The sequence below is a fragment of the Salvelinus fontinalis genome, chromosome 21 (genome assembly GCF_029448725.1).
Source record: "Salvelinus fontinalis isolate EN_2023a chromosome 21, ASM2944872v1, whole genome shotgun sequence".
Taxonomy (NCBI): Eukaryota; Metazoa; Chordata; class Actinopteri; order Salmoniformes; family Salmonidae; genus Salvelinus; species Salvelinus fontinalis.
The window spans coordinates 50,570,923-50,590,745 of NC_074685.1; the positions used below are offsets into that span (position 1 = coordinate 50,570,923).

Below are 19,823 nucleotides of genomic sequence, written 5' to 3' on the forward strand. Positions count from 1 at the left end.
GGCTAAACCTTATTGTGGCTAGCTTCACATAGATGGGTCCGACCACCATTAATCAACTAAGAACTGTCTTATAAATTAGGGTTAATTTAGATGACACCTAGCTACAGTGGGGCAAAAAAGTATTTAGTCAGTCACCAATTCTCCCACTTAAAAAGTTCAACTTCAACTATGACAGACAAAATGAGAAAAAAAAATCCAGAAAATCTCATTGTAGGATTTTTTATGAATTTATTTGCAAATTATGGTGGAAAATAAGTATTTGGTCACCTACAAACAAGCAAGATTTCTGGCTCTCACAGACCTGTAACAACTTCTTTAAGAGGCTCCTCTGTCCTCCACTCGTTACCTGTATTAATGGCACCTGTTTGAACTTGTTATCAGTATAAAAGACACCTGTCCACAACCTCAAACAGTCACACTCCAAACTCCACTATGGCCAAGACCAAAGAGCTGTCAAAGGACACCAGAAACAAAATTGTAGACCTGCACCAGGCTGGGAAGACTGAATCTGCAATAGGTAAGCAGCTTGGTTTGAAGAAATCAACTGTGGGAGCAATTATTAGGAAATGGAAGACATACAATTTACATTTAAGTCATTTAGCAGACGCTCTTATCCAGAGCGACTTACATACAAGACCACTGATAATCTCCCTCGATCTGGGGCTCCACGCAAGATCTCACCCCGTGGGGTCAAAATGATCACAAGAACGGTGAGCAAAAATCCCAGAACCACACGGGGGGACCTAGTGAATGACCTGCAGAGAGCTGGGACCAAAGTAACAAAGCCTACCATCAGTAACACACTACGCCGCCAGGGACTCAAATCCTGCAGTGCGAGACGTGTCCCCCTGCTTAAGCCAGCCCGTCTGAAGTTTGCTAGAGAGCATTTGGATGATCCAGAAGAAGATTGGGAGAATGTCATATGGTCAGATGAAACCAAAATAGAACTTTTTGGTAAAAACTCAACTCGTCGTGTTTAGAGGACAAAGAATGCTGAGTTGCATCCAAAGAACACCATACCTACTGTGAAGCATGGGGGTGGAAACATCATGTTTTTGGGCTTTTTTTCTGCAAAGGGACCAGGACGACTGATCCGTGTAAAGGAAAGAATGAATGGGGCCATGTATCGTGAGATTTTGAGTGAAAACCTCCTTCCATCAGCAAGGGCATTGAAGATGAAACGTGGCTGGGTCTTTCAGCATGCAATGATCCCAAACACACCGCCCGGGAAATGAAGGAGTGGCTTCGTAAGAAGCATTTCACGGTCCTGGAGTGGCATAGCCAGTCTCCAGATCTCAACCCCATAGAAAATCTTTGGAGGGAGTTGAAAGTCCGTGTTGCCCAGCAACAGCCCCAAAACATCACTGCTCTAGAGGAGATCTGCAATGGGCCAAAATACCAGCAACAGTGTGTGAAAACCTTGTGAAGACTTACAGAAAACGTTTGACCTCTGTCATTGCCAAAAAAGGGTATATAACAAAGTATTGAGATAAACTTTATGTACATATGCTTTATCCCTTTACACTTGTGTGTATAAGATAGTAGTTGTGGAATTGTTAGGTTAGACTACTTCTTGGTTATTACTGCATTGTCGGAACTAGAAGCACAAGCATTTCGCTACACTCGCATTAACATCTGCTAACCATGTGTATGTGACAAATAAAATTTGATTTGAACTTTTGTTATTGACCAAATACTTATTTTCCACCATCATTTGCAAATAGATTCCTAAAAAATCCCACAATGTGATTTTCTGGATTTTTTTTCTAATTTTGTCTGTCATAGTTGAAGTGTACCTATGATGAAAATTACAGGCCTCTCTCATCTTTTTAAGTGGGAGAACTTGCACAATTGGTGGCTGACTAAATACTTTTTTGCCCCACTGTATATAGCTACTGAAACAGATTGTCGTTTTGCTATGTTTTTGGGCAAGAACATTGTTTGCATTCATGAGCTAGCTAGCTTTGTTTTATGACCAACACTGTAGGTGCGCGAGACAACTTTACCAGCATCATAGTATACGTATCAATAAATCGGTGTGACACATGAAATACGAGTGAGTGTAATCAATGTATAATAACTACGTAAACAATTAATGAACGTGAACGTGTTAAATTATTATGTGACGTGCAGTCATATTCAGATCCTGATTGGTCAACAAGCTTATTTGACACGCAAAGACCCAAACGGCGTTCCACAGAAATCCTGGTTGAGAATGAACAAATGAACATCGAAACAGCACAGCAAGTAAGTGAAAGAAATAGGTTTTGATTATGTTTTATTGGTAAGGGGGACATGAATGCCAACAAAATCACTTTTTGGTTGGTGTGTGTGTGTAACCTTTATTTAACTAGGCAAGTCAGTTAAGAACAAATTCTTATTTACAATGATGGCCCGGACGACGCTGGGTCAATTGTGCGCTGCCCTATGGGACTCCCAAACACGGCCGGATGTGATACAGTCTAAATTCGAACCAGGGACTGTTGTTATACCTCTTGCACTGAGATGCAGTGCCTTAGACCGCTGCATCCATGTGTGTGTGTTACCTATTTAACTGCACTAGAATGCTTAAAAGGCCGCAAACATTTTAATTATCGGTTTCGTTTTTTGGCAAGGACAATATCGGATATTGGTATCGGCCAAAAATGTCATATCGGTGCATCACTACCAGAAACGGCTTCTGGTCAACTGTTTGCCACGAGTGGCAATAAATGTTGCGGTCACAGGGTTGCCACAGATCAAATAGAATCTTGAGAGAGATGTCTGGCAGAAAAAAAAGTACTAAAAAAAGATACCTCCTTCCTCTATGTCAACAAAACGAAGGAGCTGATCGTGGACTTCAGGAAACAACCGAGAGAGCACCCCCCAATCCGCAGTGGAGAAAATGTATAAACTTGTATGTTTTCAGTGTTGCCCAATTGAGACCAAGGTCTCATTCCAAATGGTACCCTGAGTACAACAATTCTCACAACAGGAAGAACATTTACATTACAATTAAAACAAAAATACAAATAACCACAAGACAACCTCAACACCACAATTTCAACAAATAAAACACTACCATCAATCGAAACTGCAATTAATTCATTCAACGCCAGAGTCCTAAACTGCCCTAGCGGCACCAGGGAATCAAGACGCAAGGAATTTTGTAGGTTATTCCAACAATGCGGGGCACTAAAATTAAAGGAGGATTCACCTAAATTGGTCGAGACCAGAGGGACCTCAATAGTTAACCAATCCTGTGAACGGGTTTGGTAGTGCATTATTTTATACGTTAGCAATGAAATTAGGCAAGTTGGAAGCTTATGTAGTAAAGGTTTTAAACCTACATTTAGTCTTGCCCGCATTAAGTAAAAATTTTAAACCAACCAGGGCTTTCTGTAAGTTAACAATGTCAGATTGCAGCTCTAACATAGCCTGATCAACCGTTAGGGCAACGGCATACACAAGTGTCATCTGCTTACAGATGAATATTACAAGTTTTAACAAATAGACCAATATTATTTATATAAATATTAAAGAGAACTGGTCCAAGTACCGACCCCTGCGGTACACCTTTTGTAATATCCAGGAAACACCAGAGATCACACATTGAGTCCTGTCTGACAATTGTCAAACCACTTGCAAGAAGCCTAATCCAGGCCTATTTCAGTTAACCGTTGAATAAGAACGTGATGGTACAGTAAATGGTATTAAAGGCCTTGGAAAGGTCTATAAATAAGGTAGCACAATAATTTTTATGATCCAAGCAATTTAACAAATCTAAAATTAGCGGAGCATCTGAAGCTGTGCTATGTCCAGGTCTAAAACCGGATTGGTGCACATTAAAAATAGAGTGAGAAGTTAAAGTATTTAGCTGAAAGTTCTAAAACTTAAGAAAGGCAAAATCATTTGGAAATTGGACGGTAGTTATCTAAGGCATAAGGATCTCCTCCTTTATGTAAGGGGAGGACATTGGCTGCTTTCCAGATCGTACGGATAACACCAGAAACAATTGGTTCTGCAATAAGTGGGGCAGAGAGCTGCAGTATGAAGGGAACAACCGAATCAGTCCCTATGTTGTGGTTTTTTAACATCAATCCTTAGCAAAGTACTTAGTACATCATAGACATCAAAGGGTTGAAATTAAAATAAAGTATGTCAGTCTGTTAATGCATCATTCTCTACAATCTGTTCTGAGGTGACTAAAGGACTAAAGGATTTTTCAATTTTCAGAGATGATCCTTCTAAACAGGTGGCCAGCTGAAGCAAAATGGTTATTAAAACTTCTTAAGGCTAGCGGGCAGTATTTGACGTACAGATGAAAAACGTGCCCAGAGTAAACTGCCTGCTACTCAGGCCCAGAAGCTAGGATATGCATATAATAGATTTGGATAGAAAACACTCTAGAGTTTCTAATACTGTTAAAATTATGTCTGTGAGTATAACAGAACTTATTTGGCAGGCGAAACCCAGAGGACAAACCATCCAGGATTTTTTTGTTGTTGAGGTGACAGTGTTTTCAATGGGTTTTCTATGTGTATCTAGATTTATACGGCACTTGCTTGCAGTTCCTATCGCTTCCACTGGATGTCAACAGTCTTTAGAAATTGGTTGATGTTTTTCTTTAGAGAAATTAAGTACGGCAGTTCAGAACGAGGGTCCAGCCTAGTGCACTCTAATGTTTTGATAGGCGCTCCAGGTCATGCGCTTCACGTTGTTTTTATCCGGTATTGCACACCGTTTATCCCGTCTTAAATTGTATTGATTATTTCCGTTAAAAAATACCTAAAGTTGTGTTAGGAAAGTTGTTTCAAATGTTTGGACAGCGTTTACAGGTAACTTATTAGATATTTTGTAGTCATGCTGGGCAAGTTGGAACCGGTGTTTATCTGAATCAAACGCGCCAAATAAATTGACATTTTGGAGATATAACGACGAAATTAATCGAACAAAAGGACCATTTCTGATGTTTATGGGACATATTGGAGTGCCAACAGAAGTTCTTCAAAGGTAAGGCATGAATTAATCGTTATTTCTGACTTTTGTGTTGAGCCTGGCGTGTTGAAATCTGATTTTCATGTGTTGGTATGCTGGGCGCTGTCCTAAGATAATCGCATGGTTTGCTTTCCCCGTAAAGCATTTTTTAAACCTGACATGGTGGCTAGATTAATGAGAAGTTAAGCTTTAATTTGGTGTGTTGCACTTCTGAATGTAAGAAAGTTAAATATTTCTAATATTTTTTATTTTATATGGCGCTCTGCCATTTCACCGGATGTTGTCAAATTGATCCCGTTAACGGGAGTTGAGCCCAAAGAAGTTAACCTCTTAAAAACAACCTGAGGATTGATTATAAAAAACATTTGACTTGTTTCTACGAGCATTACGGATACTTTTTGAAATTTTCGTCGAACGGAATGAGGCTTTGGTTTTCTGAACATAACGCGCAACCCAAATGGTGTTTTTTTGTTATAAAAGTAATATTTATCGAACAAAAAGAAAATTTGTTGTGTAACTGGGAGTCTCGTGAGTGCAAATATCCGAAGATTATCAAAGGTAAGCGATTAATTTTATTGCTTTTCTGACTTTCATGACCATGCTAATTTGGGGCTTGCTGTTGTAGCATTGATTGATACACTCACAAAAGCTTGGATTGCTTTCGCTGCAAAGCATATTTTCAGAATATGACACAATAGGTGGATTAACAACAAGCTATGCTGTGTTTTGGTATATTTCACTTGTGATTGCATGATTATAAATATTTTTAGTAATATTTTGCGCCCTACAATTCAGCGGTTGTTTAGGAAAATGATCCCGCTAAAGGGATCCGTAGCGCAGAGAAGTTAAGAGGTAACTTTTGGCATTTCATTTTCCCGTTGTACCGAAACCGAACCATGACTCAAAAACCGCAATACGTACCAAAACCGGGTTTCACCCCTAAAGTATAGTAGAACAAAAACACACGTACACGATGTGTTACAATTCTTACTAACACACACAGTGCTGGTGGCTGTGCTGCTAATTTGGCCAGAAGCAGGGTCAAGGCAGATAGATGGCCTTCCTGTCCCAATTGTTCCCCTACTGCTGACAGGATTTACAATACTGTCACTGTAGCACCACATTTAATGTTGTAAAAACCACCAGGCATAGCTGCTGCGTTCTTGATATTCCCTATTTGGTATACAAACCAACATTTTATTAGGGTTACTTCATTTGAATCAATAAAACTGTGGGGGAGATAAATGAAACAACTCCAAAAGCCAGACCCAAATATGGACGCAGACATACCCTCCCACACCAAGCTTTCCCAGTCCTTAACTTCAAACCCATAATCGCCAACTACAACTCTCTATCCAGCCCAGTACGTTCTACTCACCATCTTGATGGGGCTACAGTCCAGGTCACCGTCGGAGACTGGGTTGTTGTCGCTCTCCAGGACGTAGATGCCTTTCCGGGAGAGGGCCTGGATGACAGACATGTGGGACTGCAGCGCTGAGGCCTGCTCGCCCTTCAGGATGAGGCCGCAGACACGGCAGTACAGCTCCCCGGACAGCAGCAGTCTGATGACGGGCGGCTTGATGTGCTCCTGCTCATACTGGTCTGTGTAGAAGGGGTCACATAGGTCTTCTGGGATGTGGTCTGGAGGAGGTAGGGATGCAGAGAGAGCGATGCAGAGGGAGGTGGAGAGTTAAATTAAAATGTATTACTTAAAAATCATACAATGTGATTTTCTAGATTTTTCTTTTAGATTCCGTCTCTCACAGTTGAAGTGTACCTATGATAAAAAATTACAGACCTATACATGCTTTGTAAGTAGGAAAACCTGCAAAATCGGCAGTGTATCAAATACTTGTTCTCCCCACTGTATATCTTTATATATATCTTTTTTAATATTTTTTCTTCTCACATATTTTTTATATTTTTCTTAACCCCAACTTTAACAAACTCTCCTGCAACCTGCCTCACCCAATGTCGTATGGATCTGGTATTTTCTTTACTTTAGAACCGGAACCCCCAACAGAAGCTAGCCAGCTAACTAGCTGCTAGCTAGTAGTCAGCTAGCCGCTGCTAGCGGTCATCAGCTAACCTTTATCCCGGGCAACTCCTGCCAATCTGCTCAGCACGATTCAACCCAGAGCTTATTGGACTTCTTTTTCTCCATATCAAATCAAATTTTATTGGTCACATACATTAACATCTGCTAACCATGCGTGAGTGTAGCGAAATGCTTGTGCTTCTAGTTCCGACCATGCAGTAATATCTAACAAGTAATCTAACAATTTCACAACAACAAAGGAATGAATAACAATATGTACATATAAATATATGGATGAGCGATGGCCGAACGGCATCTGCAAAATGCAGTAGATGGTATAGAGTACAGTATATACATATGAGATGAGTAATGTAGGGTATGTAAACATTATATAAAGTGGCATTGTTTAAAGTGACTAGTGATACATTTACCACATCCAATTTTTATTTGTTAGTGGCTAGAGATTCGAGTCAGTAGTTGGCAGGAGCCACTCAATATTAGTGATGGCTGTTTAACCTGTTGGGGATGGGGGCGCTGTTTAGACTATTTATGCTAATGTGGCTAATTTTTTAAACGGCTTCCCACAAAATCCTTGATCGTACAATATGCATATTATTATTATTATTGGATAGAAAACAGTCTATAGTTTCTATAGGAGTTGAAATTTTGTCTCTAAGTGGAACAGAGCCCATTCTACAGCAATTTCCCTGACATGGAGTCAGATTTGAGAAATGTTGGCCACTTTTCTGAAGTCATTTAAAAGGGCACTGTCGTTGCTATGACTATACGGACACTTCTTACGTCTTCCCCTGGATGCCTTTACGTGATGACGATTCCAACGGGCTCGATTGCTCGTTCACAGGCCCTACAAATGAAAAAAACCTTTAGCTAGCAAGTCTTTTCTTGCTGCGTAACGCGCGTGGAAGACACCGACCCTCTCCTGTTCCAAGCGTTAGTTTAGCCTGTTATATTTCTCCGGTCATCTTTTCACTCGTTATAGGAGTTAAAAACATCATAAGGTAGTTAATTTAAAGCGTTTTATAGCAATTTATATCCGTTTAGTGCGATTTTGGGACATTTATTTTTGCAACGATGTGAAAAGTTGGGCATGCTTTTCAGTTCATCCCGAACTCAGTTGACATTTCCACATGGCAAGAGGACAGCTTTCCACCAAAAGACGATTTCTCCCAAGAAAGGATCCTTTGCCCAAGATACTGATGGAAGAACAGCTCAAGGTAGGACATTTTTATTATGATAAATCGTGTTTCTGTCGAAACATTTTAGTGGCTTAGGACGCCATGTTTTTTGACGTAGCTTCGCTTGGCGCAAACTGTATTGAAAAGTAAGGATAAATTAAAAAATGTAATAACGCAATTGTATTAAGAATTAAATTGTCTATCAATCCCTGTCCACCCTATATTTTTTAGTCACGTTTATGAGTATTTATGTATAAGAGTAGATCACTGTCTAAGTGGCGCAAGGACGTTTTCTTTACCAGCTTGTCTACATTTCACATTGTCTAACCATGATTTTGGTGGCTAAATATAAACATTTTCGATCAAACTGTATATGCATGTTGTAATGTGATGTTACAGGAGTGTCATCGGAAGAATTCTGAGAAGGTTAGTGAAAAAATTAATATCTTTTGGCGATGTTGACTTTTATCGCTCACTTTGGCTAGAATCAATGCTGGGCTGCTAATTGCTATGTGCTAAGCTAATATAACGATTTATTGTGTTTTCGCTGTAAGACACTTAGAAAATCTGAAATATTGTCTGTATTCACAGGATCTGTGTCTTTCGATTCGTGTATGCTGTGTATTTTTACGAAATGTTTGATGATTAGTAGTTAGGTAAACACGTTGCTCATTGTAATTATTCTAGTCCATTTGTGATGGTGGGTGCAATTGTAAACTATGCCATATACCTGAAATATGCACTTTTTTCTAACAAAACCTATCCCATACCATAAATATGTTATCAGACTGTCATCTAATGAGTTTTTTTGTTGGTTAGGGGCTATAAATATCTTAGTTTAGCCGAATTGGTGATGGCTACTGGTGTTGGTGGACAAATAAAAGATGGTGGATTATGCTAATGTGTTTTTAGGTAATAGATGTACATCTTTACATATTGTGTCTTCCCTGTAAAACATTTTAAAAATCGGAAATGTTGACTGGATTCATAAGATCTGTGTCTTTCATTAGCTGTATTGGACTTTAATGTGTGAAAGTTAAATATTTTAAAAAAATATATTTTTTGAATTTCGCGGCACTGGTTTTTCAGTGGGGGGGGGGGGGTGTGCCGCTAGCGCCACGCTGATCCTAGACAGGTTAACAGTCTGATGGCCTTGAGATTAGAGGTTGACCGATTAATCAAAATGGCCGATTAATTAGGTCCGATTTCAAGTTTTCATAACAATTGGAAATTGGTAATTTTGGACACCGATTTGGCCTTTTTTCGAACACCTTTTTTAATCCTTTATTTAACTAGTGTCACGCCCTGGCCTTAGTATTATTTGTTTTATTTATTATTTTAGTTAGGTCAGGGTGTGACATGGGGTATGTGTGTATTTTGGGGTATTATATGGTAGAGGGGGTGTTTGGTGTAGTTTATGGTTTGGTGTTGAGTGTATGTGTCTAGCTGTGTCTATGTTGGGTGTAGTTCTAGGAAAGTCTATGGTGGCCGGAATGGGTTCTCAATTAGAGACAGCTGATTTCGGTTGTCTCTAATTGGGAGCCATATTTAAGGCTGCCATAGGCTTTAGCTGTTTGTGGGTCATTGTTTGTGTATATGTATAGTTCAACGTAAGTAGTTTGTGTGTGCACTTACGTTTGAAGTTTTCACGATCGTTTGTTGTTTTCGTTAGTGTTGTATAAGTGTGTAGTGTTCATCTTCGTCGTTGCTATTAAAAAAGAAGATGTATTCAAATCATGTTGCGCCTTGGTCCTCTCGTTCATGTCAACACGATCGTGACAGAATGACCCACCCATATACGACCAAGCAACATGACCAGCGGCAACAGGAGCAATGCAAGGATTCATGGACATGGGAGGAAATTTTAGACCGGGAGGTACCAGGAGGATATAACCGCCCCAAAGCTGAGCTGGAGGCAGCGAAAGCAGAGAGGCGGCGATATGAGGAGCTAGCTAGGAGGCAGGAAAAGGAACCTACAAAGGATCTGGGCTACACTACGTGGGAGGAGATCGACAGGTGGGCGATCAACCCAGGGAGAGTGCCGGAGCCCGCCTGGGATTCTCTGGCGCAGTGCGAGGAGGGATACCGGCGAATGGAGGCAGCACGACGAAGCGGTAGGAAGCCTGTGGGAAAACCCCAAAAATTTCTTGGGAAGGGGCTTAAAGGGAGAGTGGCGAAGTCAGGTAGGAAACCTGCGCCTACTCCCTGTAATTACCGTGGAGAGCGAGAGTACGGGCAAACACCGTGTTACGCAGTAGAGCGCACGGTGTCTCCTGTACGTGTGCATAGCCCGGTGCGGGTTATTCCACCTCCCCGCACTGGCAGGGCTAGATTGAGTATTGAGCCGGATGTCATGAAGCCGGCCCTACATATCTGGCCACCAGTGCGTCTCCTCGGGCCGGTTTACATGGCACCAGCCTTACGCATGGTGTCCCCGGTTCGCCTACATAGCCCGGTGCGGGTTATTCCACCTCCCCGCACTGGTCGGGCAACGGGGAGCATTCAACCAGGTAAGGTTGGTCAGGCTCAATGCTCAAGGGAGCCAATACGCCTGCACGGTCCGGTATTTCCGGCGCCACCTCCCCGTCCCAGTTCAGTGCCACCAGTGCCTACACCACGTAACAGGCTTCCAGTGTGTCTCCAGAGCCCTGTTCCTCCTCCACGCACTCGTCCTATGGTGCGTGTCTCCAGCCCGGTATCACCAATTCCGGCACCACGCACTAAGCCTCTTGTGCGTCTCCAGAGTCCTGTGCATCCTGTTGCTGCTCCCCGCATTAGCCCTGAGATGCGTGTCCCCAGTCCGGTACCACCAGTTCCGGCCCCACGCACTAGGCCTAATGTGCGTCCCCAGGGTCCAGTATGCCCTGTTCCTTCTCCCCGCACTAGCCTGAAAGTGCGTGCCTTTAGCCCGGTGCCACCAGTCCCGGCACCACGCACCAGGCCTACAGTGCGCCTCAGCCGGCAGGAGTCTGCCGTCTGCACAGCGATGCCTGAACTGCCCGTCTCCCCAGCGCCATCTGAGCCATCCGTCTCCCCAGCGCCATCTGAGCCATCCGTCTGCAATGAGCCTGCAAAGCCGCCCGTCTGCCATGAGCCTGCAAAGCCGCCCGTCTGCCATGAGCCTACTGAGCCGTCCGCCAGACAGGAGCCGCTAGAGCCGCCAGCCAGACAGGAGCCGCTAGAGCCGTACGTCAGACAGGATCTGCCAGAGCCGCCAACCAGACAGGATCTGCCAGAGCCGCCAACCAGACAGGATCTGCCAGAGCCGCCAACCAGACAGGATCTGCCAGATCAGTCAGCCAGCCATGAGCAGCCAGATCCGTCAGCTAGCCATGAGCAGCCAGATCCGTCAGCTAGCCTTGAGCAGCCAGATCCGTCAGCTAGCCATGAGCAGCCAGATCCGTCAGCTAGCCATGAGCAGCCAGATCCGTCAGCTAGCCATGAGCAGCCAGATCCGTCAGCCAGCCATGAGCAGCCAGATCCGTCAGCCAGCCATGAGCAGCCAGATCCGTCAGCCAGCCATGAGCAGCCAGATCCGTCAGCTAGCCATGAGCAGCCAGATCCGTCAGCCAGCCATGCGCAGCCAGATCCGTCAGCCAGCCATGAGCAGCCAGGTCCGTCAGCCAGCCATGAGCAGCCAGATCCGTCAGCCAGCCATGAGCAGCCAGATCCGTCAGCAAGCCATGAGCAGCCAGATCCGTCAGCCAGCCATGAGCAGCCAGATCTGTCAGCCAGCCATGAGCCGTCCAGCCAGGATCTGCCCATTATCCTGGTGTTGCCCCTTATCCTGGTGCTGCCCCTTATCCTGGTGCTGCCCCTTATCCTGGTGCTGCCCCTTATCCCGGTGCTGCCCTTTATCCCGGTGCTGGCCCTTATCCCGGTGCTGCCCTTTATCCCGGTGCTGCCCCTTATGACTATGGTGGGGTGGGGACCACGACCAGTGCCGGAGCCGCCGCCGTGGAAGGAAGCCCACCCAGACCCTCCCCTAGACTATGTGTTGGTGCGTCCGGAGTTCGCGCCTTAAGGGGGGGGTTATGTCACGCCCTGGCCTTAGTATTATTTGTTTTATTTATTATTTTAGTTAGGTCAGGGTGTGACATGGGGTATGTGTGTATTTTGGGGTATTATATGGTAGAGGGGGTGTTTGGTGTAGTTTATGGTTTGGTGTTGAGTGTATGTGTCTAGCTGTGTCTATGTTGGGTGTAGTTCTAGGAAAGTCTATGGTGGCCGGAATGGGTTCTCAATTAGAGACAGCTGATTTCGGTTGTCTCTAATTGGGAGCCATATTTAAGGCTGCCATAGGCTTTAGCTGTTTGTGGGTCATTGTTTGTGTATATGTATAGTTCAACGTAAGTAGTTTGTGTGTGCACTTACGTTTGAAGTTTTCACGATCGTTTGTTGTTTTCGTTAGTGTTGTATAAGTGTGTAGTGTTCATCTTCGTCGTTGCTATTAAAAAAGAAGATGTATTCAAATCATGTTGCGCCTTGGTCCTCTCGTTCATGTCAACACGATCGTGACAACTAGGCAAGTCAGTTAAGAACACATTCTTAATTTCAATGACAGACTAGGAACGGTGGGTTAACTGCCTTGTTCAGGGGCAGAATGACAGATTTTTACCTTGTCAGCTCGGGGATTCAATCTTGCAACCTTACAGTGAACTAGTCCAATGCTCTAAATACCTGATTACATTGCACTTCACGAGTAGCCTGCCTGTTACGCGAATGCAGTAAGAAGCCAAGGTAGCATTAAACTTATCTTATAAAAAACAATCAATCAATCATAATCACTAGTTAACTACACATGGTTGATGATATTACTAGTTTATCTAGCGTTGCATATAATCGATGCAGTTCGTATTCGCGACTGTCTTGCGCCATTGTGTACCTAACCATAAACATCAATGCCTTTCTTAAAATCAATACACAGATGTATATATTTTTAAACCTGCATATTTTGCTAAAAGAAATCCAGGTTAGCAGGCAAAATTTACCAGGTGAAATTGTTTCACTTCTCTTGCGTTCAGTGCACGCAGAGTCAGGGTATATGCAACAGTTTGGGCCGCCTAATTTGCCAGAATTTTACGTAATTATGACATAACATTGAAGGTTGTGCAATGTAACAGGAATATTTAGACTTATGGATGCCACCCGTTAGATAAAATACGGAACGGTTCCGTATTTCACTGAAAGAATAAACGTCTTGTTTTCGAGATGATAGTTTCCGGATTCAACCATATTAATGACCTAAGGCTCGTATTTCTGTGTGTTATGTTATAATTAAGTCTATGATTTGATAGAGCAGTCTGACTGAGCGATGGTAGGCACCAGCAGGCTTGTAAGCATTCATTCAAACAGCACTTTCGTGCGTTTTGCCAGCAACTCGTCGCTGTGCCATAAGTCTAAATATTCCTGTTACATTGCACAACCTTCAATGTTATGTCATATTACGTAAAATTCTGGCAAATTAGTTCGCAATGAGCCAGGCGGCCCAAACTGTTGCATATACCCTGACTCTGCGTGCAATGAACGCAAGAGAAGTGACACAATTTCACCTGGTTAATATTGCCAGAAAGGCATTGATGTTTATGGTTAGGTACACGTTGGAGCAATGACAGTCCTTTTTTGCGAATGCGGTACTGCATTGATTATATGTAATGCAGGACACGCTAGATAAACTAGTAATATCATCAACCATGTGTAGTTATAACTAGTAATTATGATTGATTGATTGATTGTTTTTTATAAGATACATTTAATGCTAGCTAGCAACTTACCTTGGCTTCTTACTGCATTTGCGTAACAGGCAGGCTCCTCGTGAGGCAGGGGGTTAGAGCGTTGGACTAGTTAACCGTAAGGTTGCAAGATTGAATCTCTGAGCTGACAAGATAAAAATCTGTTGTTCTGCCCCTGAACAAGGCAGTTAACCCACCGTTCCTAGTCTGTCATTGAAAATAATAATGTGTTCTTAACTGACTTGCCTAGGTAAATAAAGGTGTAAAAAAATATTATTATAATAATAATAATAAAAAATAAAAAAATATATGCAAAATCGGCGTCCAAAATAACCAATTTCCGATTGTTATGAAAACTTGAAATCGGCCATTCCGATTAATCGGTCGACCCCTAGTTTGAACCAGTGGTCTGGCAGAAAGCCTTTAGTTTAGTCACGCGCGCAGCTGTGAGCACGAGCTCCGTTCCCTTTCATTTCTAAAGACAAAGGAATTGTCCGATTGGAATATTATTGAAGATTTATGATAAAAACATCCTAAAGATTGATTCTATACATCGTTTGAAATGTTTCTACAAACTGTAATGGAACTTTTTGGACCTTTCGTCTGGACATAGTGCACGCGCCCTGTGTATTTGGATTACTGGACTAAACGCGCAAACAAAAAGGAGGTATTTGGACATAAAGATGAACTTTATCGAACAAAACAAACATTTATTGTCTAACATGGAGACCTGGGAGTGCCATCAGATGATCATCACAGGTAAGTGATTAATTTTAACGCTATTTCTGACTTTTGTGACATCTCTCCTTCTTTGGAAAATGGCTGTATGGTTTTCTGTGGCTAGGCGCTGACTTAACATAATCGCCTGGTGTGCTTTTGCCGTAAAGCCTTTTTGAAATCAGACACTGTGGCTGGATTAACAATAAGTTTATGTTTAAAATGGTGTGTAATACTTGTATGTTTGAGGAATTTTAATTATGAGATTTCTGTTGTTTGAATTTGGAGCCCTGCACTTTCACTGGATGTTGGTCAGGTGGGATGCTACCATCCCACTGGTGCCAGACAGGTTAACTAACCTCCAGACGAGCTTCAACGCCATTCACCTCTCCTTCCGTGGCCTCCAACTGCTCTTAAATGCAAGTAAAACTAAATGCATGCTCTTCAACCGATCGCTACCAGCACCTGCCCACCCATCCAGCATCACTACTCTGGACGGTTCTGACTTAGAATATATGGACAACTACAAATACCTAGGTGTCTGGTTAGACTGTAAACTCTCCTTCCAGACTCACATTAAGTATCTCCAATCCAAAATCTAGAATCGGCTTCCTATTTCGCAACAAAGCATCCTTCACTCATGCTGCCAAACATACCCTCGTAAAACTGACTATCCTACCAATCCTTGACTTCGGCGATGTAATTTACAAAATAGCCTCCAACACTCTACTCAGCAAATTGCATGCAGTCTATCACAGTGCCATTCGTTTTGTCACCAAAGCCCCATATACTACCCACAACTGCGACCTGTATGCTCTCGTTGGCTGGCCCTCACTTCATATTCGTCGCCAAACCCACTGGCTCCAGGTCATCTATAAGTATTTTCTAGGTAAAGCCCCGCCTTATCTCAGCTCACTGGTCACCATAGCAGCATCCACCCGTAGCACACGCTCCAGCAGGTATATTTCACTGGTCACCCCCAAAGCCAATACCTCCTTTGGCCGCCTTTCCTTCCAGTTCTCTGCTGCCAATGACTGGAACGAATTGCAAAAATCACTGAAGCTGGAGACTCATATCTCCCTCACTAACTTTAAGCACCAGCTGTCAGAGCAGCTCACAGATCACTGCACCTGTAAATAGCCCATCTGTAAATAGCCAATCCAACTACCTCATCCCCATACTGTTATTCATTTATTTTGCTCCTTTGCATCCCAGTATCTCTACTTGCACATTCATCTTCTGCACATCTATCACCAGTGTTTAATTGTAATTATTTTGCTACTATGACCTATTTTTGCCTTACCTCCCTTATCTTACCTCATTTGCACACACTGTATACTTTTTTCTATTGTGTAATTGACTGTATGTTTGTTTATTCCATGTATAACTGTGTTTGTGTCGCACTGCTTTGCTTTATCTTGGCCAGGTCGCAGTTGTAAATGAGCACTTGTTCTCAACTAGCCTACCTGGTTAAATAAAGGTGAAATAAATAAAAAATAAAATACATAAATGCCAACAAAATTGGTCAGTTTGGTGTGTAACCTTTATTTAATTAGCCAAGTCAGTTAAGAACAAATTCTTATTTACAATGACGGCCTACCCCGGACGATGCTGGATGGACCTCCCAATCACGGCCGGATGTGTGACAGCCTGGATTCGAACGAGGGACTGTAGTGACACCTCTTGCACTGAGATGCAGTGCCTTAGACCGCTGCGCCCATGTGTGTGTGTGGTACCTATTTAACTGTACTAGAATGCTTAAAAGGCATTCTAAAATGTTAAATATCGGTTATTCAGTTTTTTTGGCAAGGAAAATATCAGATATCGACGCATCACTAATCCTTAGCATCCAAAACATGCTCAATGGGTGAGTATGCAGGCCATGTAAGAACTGGGACATTTTCAGCATTCAGGTATTGTGTACAGATCCTTGCGACATAGGGCCATGCATTGTCATGCTGAAACATGAGATGATGGCGGCGGATGAATGGCACGACAATGGTCCTCAGGATCTCATCACGGTATCTCTGTGCATTCAAATCGCCATCAATAAAATGCAATTGTGTTTGTTGTCCGTAGCTTATGACTGCCCATACCAAAACCCCACCATGGGGTACTATGTTCACAACGCCATACATGCTATTTCCCCAGTACAGTTGAAACTGGGATAAGTCCTAGAAGAGCACACTTCTGCAGCGTGCTCACTTAAGTCGGTTTCGACGCCATACTGCAGTCAGGTCAAGACAAGACAATGAGCACGCAGATGAGCTTCCTTGAGATGGTTTGACAGTTTGTGCAGACATTATTCGCTTTTGCAAATCATGTTTCATTAGCTGTCCGGGTGGCTGGTCTCAGATGATCCCGTAGGTGAAGAAGCCAGATGTGCGGGTCCTGGGCTGGCGTGTTTACACCTGGTCTGCAGTTGTGATGTAGGTTGGACGTACTGGCAAATTTTCAAAAACAATATTGGAGGCAGCTTATGGTAGAGAATTGAACATAAAATAATCTGGCAACAGCTCTGGTGGACATTCCTGCAGTCAGCATGCCAAGTGCACGCTCCCTCATAACTTGAGACATCTGTAGCATTGTGTTGTGTGACAAAACTGCACATTTTAGAGTGGCCTTTCCCCCATCACAAAGTGCACCTGTGTAATGATTATGCTGTTTAACCAGCTTCTTGATATGCCACACCTGTCAGGTGGTTGGATTATCTTGGCAAAGGAGAAATGCACACTAACAGGGATGTCAACAAATTTGTATACAAAATTAGAGTGAAATAAGCTTTTTGTGCATATGGAACATTTCTGGGGTCTTTTATTTCAGCTCATGAAACATGGGACCAACACTTTACATGTTGCGTTCATATTTTTGTTCAGTGTACAACTCTACCACTGTTTACACCACAGGAATATGGTGCTGTTTGGACAAAAGTTGGATTCAAATATTGACAGAGGGACACATTTCACTTTGTCCGGTAAATTGGACTGCCTAGAGATTAGACATATGCTTTTATTGACAAGAAGTCGGCTATACTGTGGCATGGTTATTTTCCGTTTCCATCTACCAAAACGAAGTACAATTCAGGGAGTCCAAGCAATAGAAAGACTCCCGATGTGTCCCAAAGCTAACAGTAGCGTTTCAATATTCAAAAACATAAAAGATTGCGAGCACCTGCCCAAGAGAAAACACATACCTATACCGTAAGCTTTGGCTAACAGCCAGCGGAGATTTGCATCTATTTTCGCTCTAGCGGAGTCATAGAGCTCCAGTGGCACGATCGCCATTGCGTCTCCTTCACCTGCATGAGCCGAATCAGCTTTTCCCTTGGTACTGTTCCCGCCAGCACACACGTCTAAATCCATCCTGCACCAGACAAACCACAGACTAGTTAGAAAGAACAATGACATTTACCAATGTCAACTGTATGCACTAGCTAATTTGCTAGCAAAGGAACTGCATTGTAATGTACGGTATAAAAACACTCACAGACAGTAACGCTAGCTAGCTAACGTTAGATAGTTCACGTGCTAGTATAACAAAATAAATGCATCGTGGCACATGTATGAAACGCCCACCTCTGGAAAAACAAGATTATAGCGGATGGTCAACCACCAAACGTAACTAACCATAGTCTCGATTCATAATTCTTGAAAAATAAAATAACGACACACAAATAGCACGTTAATTGATTAAATTCGCTTATCAGAGTTAGTTGATTAGCCAGCTACTTATAGCTACCAGCCAGGCTGTGTATGAATGAGCTTCGTTAGTTTTCTAGTCTAGCAGCAACGCTAAGCCTATTTGAGGTGACACGGCTAACCTTAGCCAAATTTGTTAGCTATCAAATACAGTCATTGTACTACTGATTAATTTTAAAGCAATAAAATATTACTTTTAAATGAGCACAAGATCCACAATCCAGCTTTGACGAATAATGACGTATCCTTAAAATCTAAAGAACAAAAAAATCATCTTTTTCACCACAGCTAAAGTTACGGTTTGGTCCTCCCCACCAACTGACCAGCAAAACAATATGATGTGCAGTTCTTCTTCGATGAGGTTTAACGGCGGTTGGCATCCAATAAATGTTGCATTACCGCCACCTACTACCCTGGAGTATAACTCCCTTATACATTGCAAAAAAAAATAAAAAAATCAAATGAAATAAATAATTCAAATAAATAAATTCAAATGAAATAAATTCAAATGATATAAATGTAGCGATGAGACAAGACTGTTGGATACCAATTGGACACCACGAAATTGGGGAGAAAAAGGAGTAAAAGTTTTTTTTTAAATAAGACAAGGCAGATGAACAAAACAGGAGTATTGTACTGAACGACGTCAGGATTCCAGGAGGGACCTGACGGCATCCCATCAATGTCCAGGGGAGGCGATGGGGTGTGGCAGGGGAAGGCATCAGCCTGGGGACCAGGAACCACCGACCTGAGAAGGGAAACATGAAAAGATGTTGAGATCTGGTAGTTGGTGGGGAGTTGTAAATGGTATGTTACCTCGTTGACACTCTGGATGACCTTGAAGGGCCCAAGAAACCAGGGGCTCAGGTTCCTGGTGGAGAGCTAGACGCGATCACAAGAATGGAACACGGGAGCCTCACTGCAGTGGTGGTCCGCCTGCTCCTTCTGGACACGGAACCACTCGTCCACCGCAGGGGCTTCGGTCTGGCTCGAGGTCCACAGGGCCAGGGCTGGCTGACATCCCAGGATGCACTGGAAGGGAGTCAGCCCGGTGGAGGAGTGGCAGAGTGAGTTCTGGGCGTACTCTGCACAGGGAAGTAACTGGGCCCATTCCCTCTTGTTGGTCCTGGCAGTGACTCGTAAGGAACCTCCCCAGCTCCTGGTTGGTTGTCTCCACCTGGCCGTTGGACTGAGGCTGGTACCCATATGTGAGGTTGGCCGTGGCCCCCAGCTTCTCCATGAAGCCTCTCCATACCAGCAACGTGAATTGGGGGCCACGGTCAGAGACGAGGTCCTCCGGAAAGCCATACTGGCCATACTGGAAAACCCTCTGGAACAGTCCCTCAGCGATCTGGAGAAAGGTGGAGAGACTGGAGAGAGGGATATCAGTGAAAAAATCCATGGACAGATGGGACCAAGGCCGCTGAGGCACGGGAATGGGAAGGAGTTTCGCTGCTGGAGCAAG

The 19,823-nt window shown here is 43.2% G+C and overlaps 1 protein-coding gene across 4 annotated transcripts in view; it reads right to left on the bottom strand.

The window, feature by feature from the left end:
• The window catches only part of LOC129819085 (calmodulin-regulated spectrin-associated protein 1-B-like), a 124,986-nt gene extending 106,287 nt beyond the window's left edge, over window positions 1-18,699 (bottom strand). For all 4 annotated transcript variants that reach the window (XR_008754010.1, XM_055875633.1, XM_055875632.1 and 1 more), the window contains exons 1-3: window positions 18,553-18,699; window positions 17,854-18,023; window positions 6,356-6,618 (exon numbers count right to left, since the gene is read on the bottom strand). Coding sequence is in view for 3 of the 4 variants with exons in the window: in XM_055875633.1 (XP_055731608.1) it covers window positions 6,356-6,618; window positions 17,854-18,022 (432 nt within the window). In the remaining variant the exon portion in view is untranslated. The remainder of the gene's footprint in view (window positions 1-6,355; window positions 6,619-17,853; window positions 18,024-18,552) is intronic.
• Between the last annotated feature and the right edge of the window lie 1,124 nt (window positions 18,700-19,823).